Source organism: Nilaparvata lugens, chromosome 8 (assembly GCF_014356525.2).
Source record: "Nilaparvata lugens isolate BPH chromosome 8, ASM1435652v1, whole genome shotgun sequence".
NCBI classification, from domain to species: Eukaryota; Metazoa; Arthropoda; class Insecta; order Hemiptera; family Delphacidae; genus Nilaparvata; species Nilaparvata lugens.
Window position 1 is genome coordinate 5922663 of NC_052511.1, and position 23223 is coordinate 5945885.

Below are 23223 nucleotides of genomic sequence, written 5' to 3' on the forward strand. Positions count from 1 at the left end.
AGAGGATGATCCAACAACATCACATAGAAATCAATAAAAAGATGTTAAGAATAAGTTTTATGCTACAGAAATAAAATCTTGAAAACAATATTGACTACTAGCATCCTACTGGACTGTCTACTGGCATCAAGTGAAAGCTTTTGAACTGCTGATTGAATGAAAAAGACTAAGAAATTGTCAAAAAACCACTGATTTATTGATAATTAGAAAGACCGGTTTCGGTTATTACACCATTGTCAATCTCTGATAAACTCTTTTCCATTCAATATGAATAATTACCACTATATCAACTTCTCAACTACACAAAAAGTGAAAATTTAAACTGCTGGCTGGAGAACAAATCTGATTTTAAGTGAAGTCTAAATCTAAATTTGAATCTTGATTAAATCTGAAGGTTTATCTGAAGTTTCCTGTTATAATCCAACTCTTAAGTGATTGCAACATTACCATTTGTTCACACACAAAATATGGAGAAGAATCCATATTATATCAGTGGAGAGATAACCTCATTCAGACAGACCAACAATCAAAATTCGGGAGAAAAATGTTTTGTATTGATTCTGTTGGTTCTCTCCCAAACATTGATATGTCCAAAGCTCCGCCAATTTATGTAGATGCATAACAATATAATATCTATAGTTATTATATTACAAATTACTTTTTCATATCATATACAGTTCAATAATTATTCTCTTAGTCTATATTATGTAAATTCATCTATAATTTTGCTGTATTGTAAGCCATTGTATATAAGTGTATAAGCCAGTATATTGTAATCGACATAAATAAAGTACTCAATCAATCAATCAATCATTGTTTCATCATTTTGCACATGTGTAAATGAAATAAATGAATGACATCATGAACCTACACAATATTGGTGGATGAAATTATCAATCCATATCATAATATCGGTCAGAGAGATCATATCATAGAACCATGTCCGTGTCACAATTTATCAGCTAGGACATATTAAACGTTACCATCCTTTTCTAACTGCTAATAGAAATCGTTTCAAATTGTTCTGATTTGATCTGACAATCTGCTATCAGGGTGTGTGGTCTGAGTGAGAAACTGTCAAATATATTTGCTGTGATAAGGACATGCAAATTATGTTATTGAGCCACTATGTGTAGTACTATAGTAAGGTCCACGTTAAAATGGCAGTGAAGAAAGATAGGAGAAAAACGTTGCCAAATCTCTCCATTTTGCCACTGACTGTACACAGCTGTTACTCAATTCATCCCATCAAATTCGATCTAATAATAATTATCATTTCTTTGATAAAATAATCAATTTAATGTCAAATTTTTTTCATAATTCGAAAATTCGCTTTCATAACTGAGATCAGATCTTTATTTTTATTCAGACCTGGAATGGCGGCTAATTTAAATAGCTGTGATACAACAATCTGAATTTCAAAACAACAGAAATTAAGCTATTTGGTAGGTATTCTATTCCAATTTCTTTTTAAAAATAATAGAAAAATAGAAATCCTATTCGAAATAAGTAATTTCAATGGAAATAATTCTGAAATAACCTTTCAATATTGTTTATACCGGTACGAGTAGGTCTAACCTATAGTGTAGGCTAACTGAAGCATGGATGAAGTCTAGGATGGTTAGTTATCAACTTTTAAAATGTCTTTTCAGGTATCTTAATTTGTGTTTCTCATACGGTGATATCTGAAAATTATTTCATTGTTTCAAAAATACATTTTAAATCAATTATACGAATTGTGTATTCAAGTATTTCGATAGAATGAAGAAGAAAATGGCGACTGATAATGAATTGTTTACTTTTGTACAGTCACTGCCTAAAGTAAAAATAAAATACTCTGGCAAACTGACAACATTGCAAAGCTGGAGATAGAGAGATAGCGCTATCTGTTTTGTTGTATGATAGAAAAGGACAGCAACAGTATTGTCAATCGTACACTGCAATTATAACATGGGCCTCACTATATTTGTAGTATTGGCAACCTGTAGATTGGTAGATCTTATTAAGTTCCAGAGCCACGAGATTGATAGGAAATTGTTACTAGAGTATGAATGATTTTCAACAGAAACATTACCTCTTAAATGATTATTGATGCAGACATTTTCATCAAGCAAACTCACCTGCAAAAAAAAGACAAAATTAGTTATCATGGAATTGTTTGTGCACAAAATATTTATACTAGTAGGCTATTCAAAAAAATTAGTACTTAAAATTTGAAAAAATCTGGTGTGTCGCACTCACACAACTTTCCTTGCCGTTATGAAAATTGATCACCTGACGCTAGTGTCCCCGCGCATCTCAAGTCCACTATTCAAAGATTTTGAGCCAGCTGGTGACAGGGCAATAACGCTGGAAACACACGAGGTCAGCTATCTCTTCATAGTGAATCATTTGATAGAATCAACAGTTGCCAACAGTTTGCATTTGGATAATCACATTTTCTCGAATTTCGAGCTTTTTTTCAATTTTAGGTGACATTAATTGTAGAGATTTTCATGCTCAATTTTTTCCACTCGAAATTTTTTGTTTAAATTGTATCTGAAGCCTGATAATTGGGAATCTAATATCAAACTTTGCATAGATGGGGCGGAGCTCCAGAAATTTTTACAGATATGTGGCAGTTGATACAACTTATCAATGACTATACTAGGTAAAAATTTGGTCAAAATCTTTGGAGCCGTTTTTGAGAATTTATTTTATTCATTCATTTACAATGCAAATGACACTATTGCAATAACATTATAGAAGATAAAATAATAAGGTAGTCCTTGTGCTATTTTTCTTCCAAATTTATGGGTGACAAAGTCCAAGATAAGGTTAGAAAATCCCTGTTTTTGACAACATTTTAGCCGCCATCTTGAATCGCATTTGATCGAATTGTTCGTGTCGGATCCTTATATTGTAAGGACCTTACGTTCCAAATTTCAAGTCATTCCGTTAATTGGGAGATGAGATATCGTGTACACAGACGCACATACACTCATACACACACACACACACTCGCGCATACAGACCAATACCCAAAAACCAATTTTTTGAACTCAGGGGACCTTGAAACGTATAGAAATTTAGAAATTGGGGTACCTTAATTTTTTTCGGAAAGCAATACTTTCCTTACCTATGGTAATAGGGCAAGGAAAGTAATACAAAGCCGTCTGATAGATTAAGCTATTAATAAATTTGATAAGATTTGTTCTATCCCACAAAATGGCCACTCAGAGCTCTGATTGGCCAATGAGAGTGGAGGGGTCTGAACTCGTCGCTTGTGATTGGTGGACAGTTGAAGTAGTTTGTCCCGATAGATCGCAGTAGTAGGTGGATCGTTCTATAGTGAGAATCACGTTATAAAGTTTGCATTTGATTCATATTGGTTTCATATCTTTCCTTCTCTTTCATTATCCTTTTCTCTTACTCAGCACCGTATTTAAGTTTAGTATATGTAATATTATGTACTGATTACAATGGCAGCACTGTTAAACTAGCCATGACAGCACTAACAAGAGTTAGACCCGGTTGTACAAAAGACTATGAATCTTCATAGTGAATCATTTGATAGAATCAACAGTTGCCAACAGTTTGCATTTGGATAATCACATTTTCTCGAATTTCGAGCTTTTTTTCAATTTTAGGTGACATTAATTGTAGAGATTTTCATGCTCAATTTTTTCCACTCGAAATTTTTTGTTTAAATTGTATCTGAAGCCTGATAATTGGGAATCTAATATCAAACTTTGCATAGATGGGGCGGAGCTCCAGAAATTTTTACAGATATGTGGCAGTTGATACAACTTATCAATGACTATACTAGGTAAAAATTTGGTCAAAATCTTTGGAGCCGTTTTTGAGAATTGTATTTTATTCATTCATTTACAATGCAAATGACACTATTGCAATAACATTATAGAAGATAAAATAATAAGGTAGTCCTTGTGCTATTTTTCTTCCAAATTTATGGGTGACAAAGTCCAAGATAAGGTTAGAAAATCCCTGTTTTTGACAACATTTTAGCCGCCATCTTGAATCGCATTTGATCGAAATTGTTCGTGTCGGATCCTTATATTGTAAGGACCTTACGTTCCAAATTTCAAGTCATTCCGTTAATTGGGAGATGAGATATCGTGTACACAGACGCACATACACTCATACACACACACACACACTCGCGCATACAGACCAATACCCAAAAACCAATTTTTTGAACTCAGGGGACCTTGAAACGTATAGAAATTTAGAAATTGGGGTACCTTAATTTTTTTCGGAAAGCAATACTTTCCTTACCTATGGTAATAGGGCAAGGAAAGTAATACAAAGCCGTCTGATAGATTAAGCTATTAATAAATTTGATAAGATTTGTTCTATCCCACAAAATGGCCACTCAGAGCTCTGATTGGCCAATGAGAGTGGAGGGGTCTGAACTCGTCGCTTGTGATTGGTGGACAGTTGAAGTAGTTTGTCCCGATAGATCGCAGTAGTAGGTGGATCGTTCTATAGTGAGAATCACGTTATAAAGTTTGCATTTGATTCATATTGGTTTCATATCTTTCCTTCTCTTTCATTATCCTTTTCTCTTACTCAGCACCGTATTTAAGTTTAGTATATGTAATATTATGTACTGATTACAATGGCAGCACTGTTAAACTAGCCATGACAGCACTAACAAGAGTTAGACCCGGTTGTACAAAAGACTATTGAATTTTAATCGTGATTAATTTCATAAGAGCCAATCAGACAAGGTTATTTTGAACAATAGGCTTCTCTGATTGGTTTTCGTCAAATTAAACACGATTCAAATTCAATCGGCTTTTGTGCTACTGGGCCTTAGTAGACACTAGAAGAATTTGAAAAGATGTACTGATGTTTAAAATAAGCAAGTTATGTGTTATGTATTTGAAAGGATAACTTGAGGATGTATATGTGTTTTTTTAATGACGTCCATAAATACCACAATATCCTAACCTTGTAACCCTTAATGTTAGTTCAAATCTCTTCATTATTGCCTCAGAGTTTCAATCATGACAATTTTTCTTTTAGTATCCTAACCCTAAACCTCTCAATCCGAGTTCGAATCTCCCAACGACTTTCTATTGAACAGCCATTATTCCCCTGGCTACATGATCGTTGAACCCATACATCAATGGCTGTGTATTTTAGCTCATGCTTGTTCCTCGAGCAGCAATTTGACAAGTTGCAAGTTGCAAGTTCACAATGTACACGGAAATCGATTGTTAGCGCGACGTTTCACGATAATTGCCGCCGCCGCCGCTGCATCATTGTGAAAGGATAATAATGGAAGCTGCAAGAGGATAAAGAGAAGAAGATGAAAGATAAGAAGTAGAAGGAGGACGTGGAGGAGGATTAGGAGGAGGATGAGGAAGAGGAAGAGGAGGTGAAAGAGGGAATGAAGAAGTAGAACAAGGTGGAGGAAAGAAGGAGGAGGAAAGAAGGAGAAGGATAAGAAGTAAGAAGAGAAGGAGAAGAAAAGAAGAAGAAGAAGTAAGGAGAGAAGGAGAAGAAAAGAAGAAAAAGAAGAAGATGATGATAGAGAAAAAGAAAAAGCAGAAGATGACAATAGAGAAAAATAAGAAGAAGCAGAAGAAGATGATGATGGAGAAAAAGAAGAAAAAGATGATGATGGAGAAAAAGAAGAAGAAGAAGAAGCAGAGGAAGATGATGATGGAGAAAAAGAAAAGGCATAAGAAGAAGAAGAAGAAGAAGAAGAAGAAGAAGAAAAAGAAGAAGAAGAAGAAGAAGAAGAAGAAGAAGATGATGATGATGATGGAGAAAATGAAAAGGCAGAAAAAGATGATGATGGAGAAAAAGAAGAAGAAGAAGAAGAAGAAGAAGATGAAGCCAGGAGAAGGAGTAGATAGGAGAAGAAGAAGAAAAGAAAAGAAGAAAAAGAAAGCAGAAGAAGAATAAAATGATGATGGAGAAAAAGAAGAGGCAGAAGAAGATGATGATAGAGAAAAAGAAAAAGCAGAAGATGACAATGGAGAAGAAGAAGCAGAAGAAGATGATGATGGAGGAAAAGAAGAAGAAGCAGAAGAAGCAGAAGATGATGATGATGGAGAAAAATAAAAGGCAGAAGAAGAAGAAGATGATGATGGAGGAAAAGAAGAAGATCAAGAAAAAGAAGAAGAAGGAGAAGAAGAAGAAGAAGAAGGAGAAGAAGAAGAAGATGATGATGATGATGATGATGATGATGATGATGATGATGATGATGATGATGATGATGATGATGATGATGGAGAAAAATAAAAGGCAAAAGAAGAAGAAGATGATGGAGGAAAAGAAAAGGCAGATGATGATGATGATGATGATAATGATGATGGAGAAAAAGAAGAAGAAGAAGAAGAAGTAGAAGAGGAAGAAAATGAGAAATGTAAGGAGGTGGAGTTGGAACAAGTTGAAGATGTTAGAGGAGGAAGGAGATGGGATGTATGTAGATAACAGAAGAAGCAAGATCAAAAGAAAGGAGAAGAAGAAAATTACTAAACCAACAATGACTTTGAGAAATGCAAGCGGAAGAAGAAAGTAGAATGAAAATAAATAGAATCGGTAGGAATGATGATGGTGGAAGTGAGATTGGCAACACTGTTCGATGACTATGGGGGAATCGAACCCGGGACAGAGCCGGTTGACCGATGTCCCTATAAGGAAGCAGTCAGTCCATTCCATGTGCCACTTGTCTCAGCCTCTGTTCTCTCTCAACTACTGTACTTCTAAATGCTCCTCTATATTCTATCTCGTCTGAGCCATCTTCACGACGTTAACGTACTTGTTGGCGGGAACGAGATTGAAGAAGAGGAAGAAACAAAACGGGAAGAAGAAGACTAATGGGAGAAGAAGGAGAATATGTAGAAGAAGACGGCGACAAAGAAGAAGAATGTGTTGAAGAAGACAAGAGAAGACGACGATGAAAAAGGAGAAGACGACGACAAAAATGTGGAGACGAATAAGAAGAATATGTAGAAAACAGCGAAGAACAAGGAGAAGAAGAAGAAGAAGAAGAAGAAGAAGAAGAAGAAGAAGAAGAAGAAGAAGTGGAAGTGGAAGAAGAAGAAGAAGAAGAAGAAGAAGAAGAAGAAGAAGAAGAAGAAGAAGAAGAAGAAGAAGAGAAGAAGAAGAAGAAGAAGAAGAAGAGAAGAAGAAGAAGAAGGAGAAGAAGAAGAAGAAGAAGAAGAAGAAGAAGAAGAGAAGAAGAAGAAGAAGAGAAGAAGAAGAAGATGATGATGATGAACAAAGAAGGATATGATGAGGACAGGAAAAGAAGAATATGTAGAAGAAGGAAGGAGAAGACAGCAACGAAAAAGGATAAGAAGAAGGAGGAGAAAAGGAGAGTGAAGAAAGAGGAAAGGGGCGGAAGAAAAGGAGGAAGAGGGAGAGGACTATGTGAAGAAGGAGGAGTAGGAGAAGGACAATCGTGAGGAGGAGTTGAATGAGTAAAGGAGGAATTGTACATAAAACAGGAGGAGGAAAGGATGAGGAGAAGGACTAGGGAAAGAAGGAAGATGTGAAGAAAGACATACAAGTGGAAAAGAAAGATGCAGATTGATGGTAGGTAAGGTTAGAAGGAAATAAAGAAAAGAAAGAACAGGTGGAGACTTTGCTGAAAAAAGAAAGATAAAGAGGAAAAGAATGAAGAAGGAAAAAGGGGGGAAAAGGAGGATTGATTGATTGATTGATTGAGTACTTTATTTATGTAGATTACAATATATACTGGCTTATACACTTATATACAATAGCTTACAATACAGCAAAATTATAGATGAATTTACATAATATAGACTAAGAAAATAACTATTGAACTGTATATGATATGAAAAAGCAATTTGTAATATAATAACTATAGATAATAATCATATTGTTATGCATCTACATAAATTGGCGGAGCTTTGGACATATCAATGTCCATTCTTCGGAAAGAATATTAAAAATATCCTCCCCACTAACTCTCTACCAGAGGAGGGAGAGGACTACGAGAAGGAGGAGTAGGACAATGATGAGGAGCAGACAGATAAGGAAAAGGAGGAAGATCTGAAGAAATACATAATAAAGGAGGGGAAGGACGAGGAAAAGAAGGAAGGGGTGAAGAAAGACATAGAAGTAGAAGCAGAAGAGGGAAGGATCAAGAGAGAAAGAATGAGACAAAGAAGGATTTAGAGGGGGTGAGAAGAGGGTAGCGTAGATAGATAAGAAGGAATAGAGAAAGGATTAGCAGGAGAAAGTAAGGTAGTAGAAGAAAAGAAGGTAGAGGAAGAAGAGAAATATATGGAGGTGGAGGAGGTTTAGAACAAGCGAAAGATTCAAGAGGATGTAGGAGGTAACAGAATGATCAAGATCAAAAGAAAGAAAAAGTAAGAAATTCACTGTACCAATAATGACTTGGGGAAAAAGCAAGGGAAAGAAGAAAATGAAAAATTAGGAAGAAAACAGATAGAAACTGCAGGAGTTGATGATAGAAAAATCGAATAGAAATTCGATGAGAAGCATCAAGAAACAAGCAAATTGATAAAATTGAAAAGAAAACAAAGAGAGAGTAACACGAACAAAGATGGTGGATCAAGAAGGCAGAGGTCATTTCTTTTGCAACAATTTAAAGCAGCAAGTGAAGAGAAAAGTTAGCAGAACATTTTTAACGATCTGTAAAGCTGGTCTTCTGTAACTGCATTCTGTCACTTATAAGGAAATACAACTAAAAAGAAGGTATAGTACCGTACAGCATACAGTACAACAGCGCCATATTGACTGATGGTAAATCAGATTTCAAGTGATATTGAATTGAATTGAATAATCGGCTTTATTAAGGACGGAGTTAGGACTCTAGGTCCTCTTTGCCACACAACTCTTTACATTTCATACAAAAAAGTAAAAAATTACAGAATCATGATAAAATGAAAATTACATATTATGTGGGATCTGTAGATATAAATCTCCTAGAATTTAAATTAGCCTAGTATTATTATTTATACAAACGCAAAAGTCAATAATTTGAATAACATTATTAATAGTATTTATTGATTTTTCGAATTTGTGAAACTATTTCAAAGTAAGAGTTCTTTACTGAAAAAGGATTGAATTCTTGATAAGTTTCATCGTTTTTCGCCGCTATTTTTTAATTTCGAAGTATGCCACAACTTGCCTGATCATGCATGTTCGTTCAGACATGTTCGACAGACTTGTCCTGTCGTTAGTGGCCGGCCTGAAGCATGCTTTACTTTGCCTGAACGCATGCTTCAACTGAAGCATAAAGGCCAGAGCATGCTTTGAAACATGCTCTGTTCAAGTATAGTGAGGTCCACGTTATAATGGCAATGGAGAAAGATAGGAGAAAAACGTTGCCGATCCTCTGTGTTGTCAATGCCTTCTATAAACGGTAGCTGATACACGTTTATTAATGTAATATCAACTGTTTATTCTCGTTTAAAATAATCAATTATATTTTATTAAGCAAGAAATCAAATTTTTTAATAAATTCCTAATAAATTTTCATAATCAAGATGAAGTATTCTCTTAATTAATTATTAATTCTACATAGTTAAAAGATGTTCTGGCAACAGAGCAAAGCGAGAAAGAGATAGCCCTTTCCGCTTTGTTCAATGATAGACAAGGATAGCAATACCATTGCTAATCAAACACTGCCATTATAACGTGGCCCTCACTATACTTGAATAGAGCATGTTTCAAAGCATGCTCTGGCCTTTATGCTTCAGTTGAAGCATGCGTTCAGGCAAAGTAAAGCATGCTTCAGGCCGGCCACTAACGACAGGACAAGTCTGTCGAACATGTCTGAACGAACATGCATGATCAGGCAAGTTGTGGCATGCTTCGAAATTAAAAAATAGCAGCGAAAAACAATGAAACTTATCAAGAACTCAATCCTTTTTCAGTAAAGACTCTCGCTTTGAAATAGTTTCACAGATTGAAAAAAAGAATAAATACTATTAATAACGTTATTCAAATTATTGACTTTTGCGTTTGTATAAATAATAATAAGAGTATTGAACAAGATTTGTATGGTTGGTTATAATGTAGATTAAGTACGCGTAGTATGGTTATTGAATATTGAAGAAGACATAATAAGAACTCATGGTTATATACCATACAAGATCCACTCCACTCTCCAATTTCTAACGATGGTTTCATTTCACTTTTTTCAACCGCCACCCCTTCTAATCCCACAGCAATCAATCACTGCCACTTGAATAGCACACCTAACAAAGCTGTGATGTAGGTCTTCAACGTCAAGGCCTCTATTACAAAATAGTGGGAGCCAATCCACAAAACTATTCCTTCAATGGTAATAACACCTTGTCAGTCACAGCCCAAATCTCACATGTCAACTTAAAACGTACTCATTAACATGTCAAATAATAACTCTAGTTCTGAATGTCTTTCGGGCGGCAACATCAATGCTATTGACTCTTTTATGACCAAAACGATAATTGCTTCACAAATACTTGACACCTATAAGCTAATTCTCAGCGAATTCGCGACACCTCTCAAGGATTTCTGAGTCTTAATTATCATGTATCCGCTATTTCGAGTTGGTTTGGTTATAATTTAATGAGCAAAAATTGTTGCGCAGAAAATGACAGGTTTAGAAGTCTAGATCTAAATTTGAAAGTCAGGTCATTCACGGATTTGAAAGCCTACAAATAATGAGCTTTAGTGTTTACGAGTTTGTGTTGCTTGAATGGTTCCAAATTTTCCTAAATAACTCAATATTATTCATCACAAGTGGTAATTGAGTGTAATATTTCTAATTAATTTATTAAATCAGCCCATCTAAATTCAAAATTAATAGTTTTCATTTTTGTTTTGGACTGAAATTTTATCAAAATTGTACACGTGAAATTCTAACCTTATTTCGGACTTTTTTACCTATAAATTTGGAAGAAAAATAGCACAAGGACTATCTTATTATTTTATCTTTCAATGTTATTACATTAGTGTCATTTTCATTGTAAATAAATAAAAAATAAATAAATAAAAATGAATTATCGAATTTTGGGCCGGTTTTCGGGCTCAAGATTTGGCTAAGTTCTAGACTTAAAATGAAACATTCCTAAATAATTCAAAATAGCTGAAACTTTACACTATTTTCTTTTTATTTTATTTTGTGGGCATCCTTGTCTAACTCCCTTGTTGATGATCAACTCTTTCTCAGGTTCACCTTTTATACTTATCGTAGATCTTCCACTACAGAAGCTTGCAAGTTGCAGTTGGATGGGAAACGAGACGTCGGAAGACCGAGGAAGCGGTGGACACCTGAACAGGCTTTACAAGCCTAGTCCATGATGGATTTATTTATTGATTCGTGGACAGAATCACAAATCATATAAATATGATTGGGAAGGAACAACATGCTTGGCCCAAATCTATTCCATTCCCAAATTTTGATAAATTAATAAAATGTCCAAAAAATAGGTTATGTTTCTACTGTAAAACGTTCAAGTTCAATTTTCGTCCAAAAATATATAAAAGCTAAACATTTTGAATTCATAGAAATTAAAACACCAAACTATATTTAAATATGACACTTAATTATCACTTCATATTGAATTAATTAAGGTATTTTATAAAATTTTGAACCCAAAAATACACACAACTTCAGCTTAGTGGATGATGATGATTTTATTTTGTGTTCAATTTTCTAGTTCTTCGAAATTTAATTTAAACATGGGCTACGACTACGCCCCGTTTCGGAAAGCCAAATTTCTGACTCCAGCTGTTTAAAGTCTAGAACTTAGCTGAATCCCGAGCTCGGAAATAGGCCCTAATAGTCCTCAAATAAAGAGACGAAACCATTCATCAAGATTCCAGAGTATAGATGAGAAAATAATATCGACAATATTCTCTATGGGGTCTCGAAGGACATTACAGTATCTGTTTTCCTGTAAATTTTTGTGATCTTTATAAAAGCGTTTTCATAACCTTATTTGAACAATTTTTATCAAAATTAGGGAGAGGAACAGTTTTGGGTTTATCCTGTTGATTCTCTCCCAATCATTAATTTGATGTTGTGATTAAGAAATGTAATGTAAAACTGTACAAATGTGAGATTACCTTGAGAAGGTCGTGTTATGTAAAGGTGCGAACAGACTTATGCGCCACCAACACGCGCGTTTCACTTTTTCGTTAGTGGATGGTTGTCTTATTATACCTGAATTTGTGCGGAAACAGAAAGACACAGTAAGCATAGCATCAGCTGATGAAAAGTGAAATAGTCGTGTTCGTGGCGTATAAGTCTGTACACACTTTCATATTGGGAGGTGGCTTCGGAGACCTTGAAGCTTCAATCAACAAACTGTATTCTATAATTATTATAAAACGAAAATCACAATTAAATGCTGTAAATTATTTCCTACTATAAACTGTATTCTGTATTTTTGTCTACAGTATTTTACCATAGAGAAACAATAGCGTAAGTAGATATCACATGGTATAGGGCGTTCATGTCGCAACTTTTACTGTTATCTCAAGCCGATTCTTATCGATTACTGTCGGTCTTTACTGTTTTGTTGGGGTGAGAGTGTATGAACGGCACAGTATGAGAGACTACCAGCGTCACACAGCTTGACGGGAATGAACTACGTGGACTATCGGCTTGAGATAACAGTAAAGATTGCGACATAAACGCCCTATACCATGGGATATCTACTTAAGCTATTGTTTATCTATGATTTTACCCACTCAAATTCAACTGGGAATCGCTACATTATTCCATGGAACACATCCATTGGGTCAATATTTTTCAGATACTTGTTGAGGTTATTAGATTAACATGAGTTGAGACATGGTTACCACTTTATCACGTTCATCCAAGGATAAAGTGTTCAATCATGGCATGCGGTGGAGTGGATTACTAATGGAAAATACTTATCTAATCTGTAAATTGCAATTATGCAAGTTTTGATACAGACTAACACTCAAGAGCACAATTCAGGCTAAGTCGCAATAAATCGAGTTGAAATCGATATAACTTTCGATGTTCAAGTGTTTATATACGATGATCCATAACATTTTGAGTTTGACACGAATTCCAATAAACTACAAATGATAAGATTAGTTTCGAGTGTGAAGGGGAAAAGTGAAAATTGAATTTGAAATTAAAAATTGTTTTCAATTCGAGAGCTGTGTTTGGTGAGGAATTCTAAAAACTAAATTTTGTCAACAGCAACAATTTTGTATTGAGGGGATTCTTCCTGATTTTCAATCAGGTCTGAACTCCTGTGCAAAGTTTATCTTGTTTAAACTTTCTGTGATATCTTCCTTACATTATGTACTGAAACTAAATTGATAAAATAAATACATTTAAATTTCTACTTGTGTTTGGTTGTAATTTTTTGTATTTTTGTCTTTAGCTGGTATCGATATTGCTGTATAATCTTTATTACTAATATCGAGTGACCTGGCTGGCTCAGGTCTGGTGTCAGAGTTTTCAGGTCGCTACTGATCAATTTCAGGACCTAACGACTGCTTTCTAGGCAGCCGGGACCGACGGTTTAACGTGTCCATCCGAAACACGGTAATAATCTTTATTCATCACTCATCGTTACAATTTGGTTTTGCTTGTTACTTAGATCGTTTCAATTTGGTTTGATACTTAGTTAACGTAGTATTTCTTTTTTGTTGATCAACGGACAACGGTTTTATTCAATGTACACCTTGTTTTGTTCAAATTTTGTTCTCGCAAATAGAACGTTAACGCATGTTGAAAATGCGCAAACCACATGTAATTTTTCTTTGGATTTCGGCGGAAACAGCATTCGGCTAATTAAATTCAATTTTACAGTCAATTCAATTTATTTCCATCAAAAAATACATCAATAAAACATTATTTACGGTACATTACAATTCAATAATAAATAAATAATAAAGTCATCCAGTCATAACCTTTTAATACATTTTATAAGTATCGAATGACTGAGAAATCAAGTAAAACGGTAAGTAAACAGAAAATCTGATAAGAAAATAATATATATTAGCCAACAGCTTCACAACGGTACATAAGCTTCAATAACTTCTGTTCTGAATATAGTTCTAATATCGCAAATTAAATTAAACCGGGACCAATTTGGAATAATTTCTTGATCAATAAACTTAATCACAAAAAATTAGTGGATATTTTTATTGGAGATATTACCAGTCTTACCTTTATCGGGCAATTTACTGAAACAAGATAATATCGGCATCTTATTCTATGGAATTTTTTATCAAAGACCGTTCAAATGACCTTCCGCCGTGCGAATAACAGTGTAAATCACACAGCGAATCGATATCTAATGTAATCGATAAAACCAGAAACGTTCCTAACACTCAAGAATGGACTGCTTTGTTCGAAACACGTCACTAGCTGCTTCAAAAAGTACCAATTCAATTAAATACAGTCAATAAATCGCCAATAAAAAGCCAAACCATGTTCTTTCAAGAGAGAAATGCAAGCAGATTGGATAGAGAAGGTAAATTATTGTTTCTTCCTTATTGGGAGATTCAAATGTCAAGTGCTTTCAATGAGAAGCAGGAATTTTGAATTATGAGGAACAATATAAATTTATAAATAAATAAATGTTTATTTCCAAAAAAAACTAAAACTACAACATCAATTACACAAAATATTGGATAAATTACAATATTACATACAATAGTTGGTTACAAAAAATTATTATTATGTGTCCTCTACTTGTTTAGTTTTTTCTGTGTGGAAATTGACCTACTCCACTATGGCGTACCATGTTCTAGAGTAGGTTTTGTTATACAAAGGGAAATCTAAAAAATAAGACCATAATTAAGTTATGATGGTTTGAAAGTAAAATTAGGTGACTGAAAATAATTATGTATGCTTGCAGGTTTTGATAAGAAAATTTTAATTTTCAGAACATGTTAAACATCTCACTCTCACAATGACATTTCATGAACCTAGGCACACACCAGTTAGTCAAGACAAGACACGTTTAGTCACAATACTTCACATAGTTGCTTATGAGGACATGTCTAATTTCAATAACAAGTCAGTGTGTGTTGCGTCATAAGCAACTATGTGAAGTATTGTGTCTGATCATGTCTTGTCTTATCTTGACTAACTGGTGTGTGCCTAGCCTAAATCTTAAGGAGATGACATTCACTGTCACACTATGGCCTGGTTGCCCAAAGTCCTGTTAAATATTAATCGTTATAAATTTCATAAGAACCAATCAGAGAAGGCTTTTTTAAAAAGAAGGCTTGTGTATCAAGGCTTTTTCAAAAAGAAGGCTTGTGTATCAAGGCTTTTTCAAAAAGAAGGCTTGTGTATCAAGGCTTTTTCAAAAAGAAGGCTTGTGTATCAAGGCTTTTTCAAAAAGAAGGCTTGTGTATCAAGGCTTTTTCAAAAAGAAGGCTTGTGTATCAAGGCTTTTTCAAAAAGAAGGCTTGTGTATCAAGGCTTTTTCAAAAAGAAGGCTTGTATATCAAGGCTTTTTCAAAAAGAAGGCTTGTGTATCAAGGCTTTTTCAAAAAGAAGGCTTGTGTATCAAGGATTTTTCAAAAAGAAGGCTTGTGTATCAAGGCTTTTTCAAAAAGAAGGCTTCTCTGATTGTCTCTCGTGAAATTAATCACGATTTAAATTTTACAAACTTTTGTGCAACCGGCAAAATGGGCGGGAACTCAACTTTAAGCATAGGATGAGGTAACTAATTCACTTAGGTACAGTTTCACGAAAGCCTGTTGAATTTAAATCATGATTAAATTCCAAGAGAACCAATCAGAGAAGTTGTGTTGAAAAGAAAGATTCTCTGATTGGTTCTCGTGGTACATAAAGGTGCATTTTTGTTTCTGCGTAAATTTCCGCAGTCGACGACGACAAGCATTGTTGACATTCATATTCTCCAAATTTCAAGTGTGCTAAAACAACAGCTGATCGAATAACTTTCCATTATTTGTGTTTAAAATTGAACTTGAACGTTTTACAGTAGAAACATAACCTATTTTTTGGACATTTTATTAATTTATCAAAATTTGGGAATGGAATACATTTGGGCCAAGCCTGTTGTTCCTTCCTTATAAATATTTATAAGATTTGTGATTCTGTCCACGAATAAATAAATACATTAATAAATAATAATATTCAAGAATTAAACATTTCTAATAATATCAACATATTTCCATTTAAAAGTAAAAACTCAACCTCCTCCATTAAAACATAATTGAACATAATCTTCTAGGTTATTTGGACAAATTGAAATCTACCCAATCTGAGATCCTCACCCTATCGTGGTCGACGACGTCATTTACGCACAAACAAAAATCCAGGTTAAGCGGGATTAAAAGTTATTAGACATTTGTGGAACCGGGTTCAACAGTATCAACTCATTTACCCAAACTGGAATTATAATTTTAAGCAGTAAATGGAACATTGATGCTTACACTACAATCAAGGTAACAAAAACGATAAAATATGTAGGGTTTAATGTTGATGTTGTGGAACTTTTCCATAATTGAATAGACTTAGAACGTTGTCAAAAATCCACTTTAATTAAATAAAAATTAATATTTTACAGGAGCATGCTTTCGTGTGTGCTCACACATCATCAGCTGTAAGTTACAGTAAAGTTACAGGAAGTAGAAAGATTCCAACTTAACAAAAACAAAAGCAAGAGCTACTTGATCATTCTGACTAATTATCATTCCTATTTCTAATTTATGATTTTAATTTTAATTCTAATTCATATTCTTAATTCTAACAAAATTATTGGAAATTATATGATATCTGAGTTTTATAATAAGTAAAAAGTTTTTCATAAAAAGTAGGCCGAAATCATATAATTTCTAATAATTTTGTTAGAATTAAGAATATGAATTAGAATTAAAATTAAAATCATAAATTAGAAATAGGAATGATAATTAGTCAGAATGATCAAGTAGCTCTCTCTTGCTTTTGTTTTTGTTAAGTTGGAATCTTTCTACTTCCTGTAACTTTACTGTAACTTACAGCTGATGATGTGTGAGCACACACGAAAGCATGCTCATGTAAAATATTAATTTTTAATTTTATTTATTTAAAGTGGATTTTTGACAACGTTCTAAGTCTATTCAACTATAAAATATATATAACAAAATTCACGTTTTGAAGGATATTTCACAATGAACTTGAGCGCATTTGAACAAAAATATTTCAAGCTACACTGAAACATTTAGACCATGAACATGATTCAGCTTTTCAAGGTAATATCTATTTTTTTAGTAGAAAATCAAGTTTGAGAGAGCAATTTCCAAAAAAATCTGAGACAAATTCCAAACCAAATAAATGTGTTTCTACAGCAGAGCAGCACCAAGAATGTAATTTACGACAAAACTGAAACTTCCACAGATTGCACAACAATTCACGTGTGGTTTCGAATTTTAGCGGACCGGTGTAATTAAAATGTCTTCCAGCTCATAAAACTCAAACACGCGCAATCTTCAGTTACAGAAACGACAAAAAACTGTATCAACAACCTTGTTCGCGACTGAAAAATACTTTGAGATATACCGCACGAAAATCAAAACCAACATACGGGAGTTCACGAGGAGGAAAGTAAGTTATGTATCAAGTTGCGCACGTAACACTGACATTTTTACGTGACAGCAAACGCGTGACTGTGTTGGTAACAATTAATGAGACAGCTACAGCTCTGTGCTTTGCAAAATTTCAGTGATAACAGTTTTTTCTGTGCGCTTATTATAAAAAAACTGATAAGAATTATTGAGTCTACTTCAGCAGTGGGCGACGACATCTGTCGAGTGGAAAAGTAACTAAAAAAGTGCAAAGGATCGTGCCATTTTTTCGATGCAGTTAGTGATAAGATTTGAAGAGTGATTATCGAAACTGACAATTATTTGAATGGTTATTACTGTATTGTTCTCGATTATTGCTACTGTTCTCTAATTTGAACACGATCTTTTAGAGTGAGATCGACATTATATTTTTTGACTATTTGATTATTTAATTATATTATTTAAGTATTTGATTATAGGCCTACTTTTATTATTTGATAAACATTGGGTTTTGCTGTCCTTGTCTTTCATTAGACAAAACAGATAGCGGACAGTAAAAACTATCTTTTAGAGTGGGATCCACATAATAATTTTTGACTATTTCATTATTTATTTATATTATTTAAGTATTTGACTATTTGATTATACTTTTATTATTTGATTAACATTGGGTTTTGCTATCCTTATCTTTCATTCGACAAAGCATATAGCGCTATGCCTTTCCAGGTTCCCAACGTTGCCAGAATTTTATTACTCAAATAATATGATCTGGGATTTGTTGAATTATATATTTTGATTAGGTGAACTTCCAATTCAATTCATAGGAAACTCTCATTTATAGAGGCGCTATGCTTTTCCAGGTTCCCAACGTTGTCAGAATTTTATTAATCAAATAATGATATCTTGGATTTCTTAAATTATTGACCGAGCGAAGTGAGATCTAAGATTCAAGTCGACGGTTTGGCATTTTTCTTAATGTTCAAATGGTTGAATGTTTAAATGTTTATATGTTTATATGTTGCGCATTTACGGCGAAACGCGGTAATAGATTTTCATGAAATTTGACAGGTATGTTCCTTTTTTAATTGCGCGTCGACGTACATACAAGGTTTTTGGAAATTTTGCATTTCAAGGATAATAATATAAAAGGAAAAAGGAGCCTCCTTCATACGCCGATATTAGAGTAAAAATCATACTATAGAATTATTCATCATAAATCAGCTGACAAGTGATTACACAGATGTGTGGAAAACTCTAATTTGTAGAGAAACTTAAATATTGAATAATAAAAGACGCGACTGGGAAAATGGTCCACCAACGTGGTGGTTTCAAAATCTACTGAAAACCAATTTCAAAATTCCATAAAATCGATTCAAGATTGAGACTTGAGATTCTTGACCATGAATCAACATCCTGTTTTACAATTATTACAAGGTGTAGCTTCTAAGAACATGAAAAACTTTACTATCCTACTCTAAAGTAGAGCATAAACATGAAATGTTTTTGATGAGTAACCACTTTCCAGAATTTCAAGCAGGATCCACGACTTGCAAATATAGTGAGGTCCACGTTATTATGACGGTGAAGAAAGATAGCAGAGCAACGTTGCCAAGCCTCTCTGTCTTGTCAATGCCTTCTATAGACGGTAGCTGATACAGGTTTATTAATGTCATATTAACTGTTCATTCTCATTTAAAATAATCAATTATATTCCATTAAGCAGGAAATTATATTTTCCAATAATATTTCATAATGAATCTCAATGATCAAGATGAAATATTTTGTTAATCCTATTATATTAAACGAGCAATTTCTCTATTTTTTTACCTGGTTACTTATCTGGTTATTTATATTTATTTATATCTGGTTATTTATGTTCAATGGATCTCGAAAACGGCTCTAACGATTTTCGCGAAATTTGGAACATAGTAGGTTTATGATATAAAAAATCGATTGCACTAGGTCTCATCCTTGGGAAAACTCGCTGAACGACATTAAAAGGATGATTCATCCTTGGCTGAAACAGCTGTGGTTAGTAAAAAAGTGGGTGAGCGAGTGAGTATGTGAAAAATCAAAATATCGCTTCCCCGAAATTCATAAGATGACATATAGCCAGCTGTGAAATAGGCCTATAAAGACGATCATTTTAGAGAATTGTGTTCTGTTTATCAATAAATAAAAATAACGAGCGAAACTCGGGGCCCCGATATTTGATTATTAATTCTACAAAGTTAAAAGACGATCTGTCAACAGAGCAAAGCGAGAAAGAGATAGCGCTATCTGCTTTGTTGAATGATACACAACAGCATTGCTAATCAAACACTGCCATTATAACGTGGACCTCACGAAAGTAGGTCATAAAATATGGGGGCCTCACGAATGACTATTGCAAACTGCAAAGAAGTAGTTTGTCAAGACGTACAGTAAATAAAGAGTAAAGACAGACAAAATAAGTATCACACAAGTAAATTATTACTAAACGAAAATCCAAATTAAATGCTGTAATTCACCCCGAAGACTTCTGCTACTGCAAATATTGACAACAGGGTAAACAGCTAGATGGAAATTTGATGAGCGCTACTATTCAAAAATTATTTGTTCATGGGCCGTCAAATAATTTTTGAATAGTAGCGCTCATCAAATTTCCATCTAGCTCTTTACCCTGTTGTCAATATTTGCAGCAGCAGACGTCTTCCGGGTGAATTACAGCATTTAATTTGAATTTCGTTTAGTAATAATTAATTCATTTAGCATTTGAATAATTGCAATATCTCAGTAATTTCTATTTGTACACAAGTAATTATTTATCAGAAATAAAAAGGCAATGAATATTCATCTCTCGATCTCCTAAAATTTCAAGCTTGATTAAGACTGGAGAGATAACTACACATATATTTTTTTATCCTGTGAGAGAGACTAACAATACAGAAAAGATTGAGTATCCCCCATAATAAAGTAGATTCAATTATTTTTTCCTCATGCATTTCGCAATAAACTAACGAACCGTTACTTGAATCAACTCATAAGAATCCAATTTAACTTCAGTCATGACCAATAGTCAATTACACAGTAGTTGGTTAATATGTTGTATGATTCTAGAAAAACCGGATTGAGTTGCTGTGAAATGAAACGCTGCAGCTCATTTCTGATACATGAAAATGCTTCCGTTGTGCCACATACAAAATTAACGACAGGTTGAAAGTCAAGTTCTGGTCCTTCAAAATTATGGATAGTAATTTATTAGTTACGGAAGCAGGTGAGATGGTACACCAAATAAGATTTCTATCGACTTCCTTTTCATGTAGGCTGTACATGAGAATTTTCAGATTTGAAAGCATGACACTAATATAGGTCACTGGGAATGTATCTCATCGATTTCCAATACGAATAAAACAAATTGATGATGTGTATTCGTTTCCAGAGGAAGTGGATGAAGATAATTTATTCTGGAGAGTTTCTAATAGATTTTGAATTACAACACACTACAATACTTGTCTATGATGAAGAACTTGACCTTGATGTATGAGCTTGATCTACATTTCTAATTATAGCTTAAAAGTGACAAAGAGCTAAAATTTTGTGAATTTTCATTATCGATTGTGCTATTTTTTGTTGGTACTGGTTTTGAAATGGTTTTATAATTCATAAGTCAAAGGTTGCCTGTGTACTCTTCCAGTTCTACTTTGAAATTTTTTTTTAATTTTAGGAGTTTTTGGTACTCAGGATTGGGGGATTTCAAAATTCTAGTACTTCAATTTTTGTTCTTATTTCATAATAAATCAATGAGATTTTCAAAAAATTTTGAGAGTGAATCCCTGAAAGCCCAAACTGTCAATTTATTGTAGAATAGTCCAGGGAATATTAATAAAAATAAATGAGATATGATACAAATTTTTAAATCCGATAAGGATTAAAATCTTATGAGATTTGTAAATCTTATTCGTAATCCAAGTACAGGGAATTGATATAGATATCATACAGTTTACCAGCAAAATACATTATCCTGTCATAGACGAATAATGAACAACTCTACATATTTTCCCTATGATTTAATCCCATTCTTTTTCTGCTAGTGCCTATTGGTTCCGAATATTAGCGATCAGCCTGACTATGCGGATATCTTATTTACAGCCTTCCTGAAAAGTTCTGTTGTAGTCTTAGAGAACCAGGTACGCAGGTTTTTCAGCCATGATATTCTTCTTCTTTCTGCCATGGATCTTTCCTTGGGGAACGGATTCCAGCAGGCCATATTTTTCTTCATTCCTCATAATATGACTGACATATATGCAAGCTTCCTGCTCTATGGTGTTCATCACTTCCAAATCCTTATTCATTCACTCCAATACAGCTTTGTTGGTCACTCTGTCCATCCATGAAATTCTCAATACTCTCCTATACAACCACATCTCAAAAGCCTCGAGTCTTCTGTCCTACGAATAGCTTGAAATACTAAATAAAAGAATGAATCTTGTATGATAATATGCTATGAACCATAATACTAAAGCTCAAATAATTAAACATTTTCGAGTTATAAAAGTTCCACCTCAGAAACTCTAGTTGAAAAAAAAATTAGTTCAACCAATCCCTTCCTCATAACACGCCATAACCAAAGTACAGGACATCTGGCGGCACTTTTAAAAACACTAAAAAACCCGCTGAAGACCACTACGTTATAGCATAAAGGAAAAAATATAGACTGGTAATTCTATGGTTATAGAGATTACATTGGAGAGCAAGCTTTAATGTGATATATGCACACAGTATCGAGTGGAACACGTTGTGTTTACGAGCAGTATAAAACAAGGATAGGACATAACCGTGCACCCTTTCACAAGGGCATAAAACAAGGACAGAACATAACGGACAAGGGCCGCTTATAGGGCTCATAGGGTCGCGATAGGGCATTGGGCAGTAAAACGTTTTATGACGGAGACAAGAGGGTCGCACAGATGAGTCGCTTGACCAAATTTTCGGTTTCTGACGAATGAAATGCCGCTCCACGCTGGAAATCTAGGAAATTTCAGGGTGTCGAGTCGTCAGATTTGATGAGGAACTAGAGGTGGTGAATTATGGGCTGTTGGGAGGATGTGGATTGAGAATAAATTGATTGAAGAATTTATAAATTACACCAATTTATACATTCATACAATGAGTAAATTTTCAAAATGATAGGGAGAGGAAAAATTAGGTAACCTTGTGCTATTCCTCTCCCAAATTACGCGAACACATAGTCCGAAATAGGTTAAGTCTTGTAGTTCTTCAATTCACAAAATTTTCAGTCATCAAGTATTTTCACAAAGTAGATTTCCAATACTTTAGTTGAGGGAAGAATATTTATACAATTATACACAAAACACAATTAATTACTCATTAAAATGATTGGGGAAGGACGAACAGGTACAGCCCAAACCTGCTGTTCTTGCCCAAATTTCGTTATTGAAAGACTAAACAAAATTACTTATATTTTTGTTGACGTGATGAAGTTTGGACCATAAAAGTCTCAACTACTTCGAAATCAGAACAGTAAAAATACGAAGAAGATTAGAGACAAGTTCACAAACAAAATTTGGATCCATAAATGCTGAAGTAGTGGAAATTGACAGTACATTTGAGACTTCCAGGATAACACTCTAAAATTGTAGATTGTTTGAAAGGGTTTTCAATAGATTAATAATATCAGAGACAAGAATTATAGTGTGCTTATGCTTA

General features: G+C 34.0%; 1 protein-coding gene across 3 annotated transcripts in view; it reads right to left on the reverse strand.

Annotated features, from left to right (window-relative positions):
• The window catches only part of LOC111064177 (caskin-2), a 446738-nt gene that overhangs the window by 195789 nt on the left and 227726 nt on the right, over window positions 1-23223 (reverse strand). Inside the window, exons 1-2 of one of the 3 annotated variants that reach the window (XM_039433814.1) lie at window positions 17278-17591; window positions 14150-14359 (exon numbers count right to left, since the gene is read on the reverse strand). The exons of the other annotated variants lie outside the window; for them this stretch is intronic. Of the exons in view, the coding sequence (XP_039289748.1) occupies window positions 14150-14198 (49 nt within the window). The 5' untranslated portion in view covers window positions 14199-14359; window positions 17278-17591. Of the gene's footprint in view, window positions 1-14149; window positions 14360-17277; window positions 17592-23223 lie in introns of those variants that run through there. 3 annotated transcript variants of the gene reach the window in all.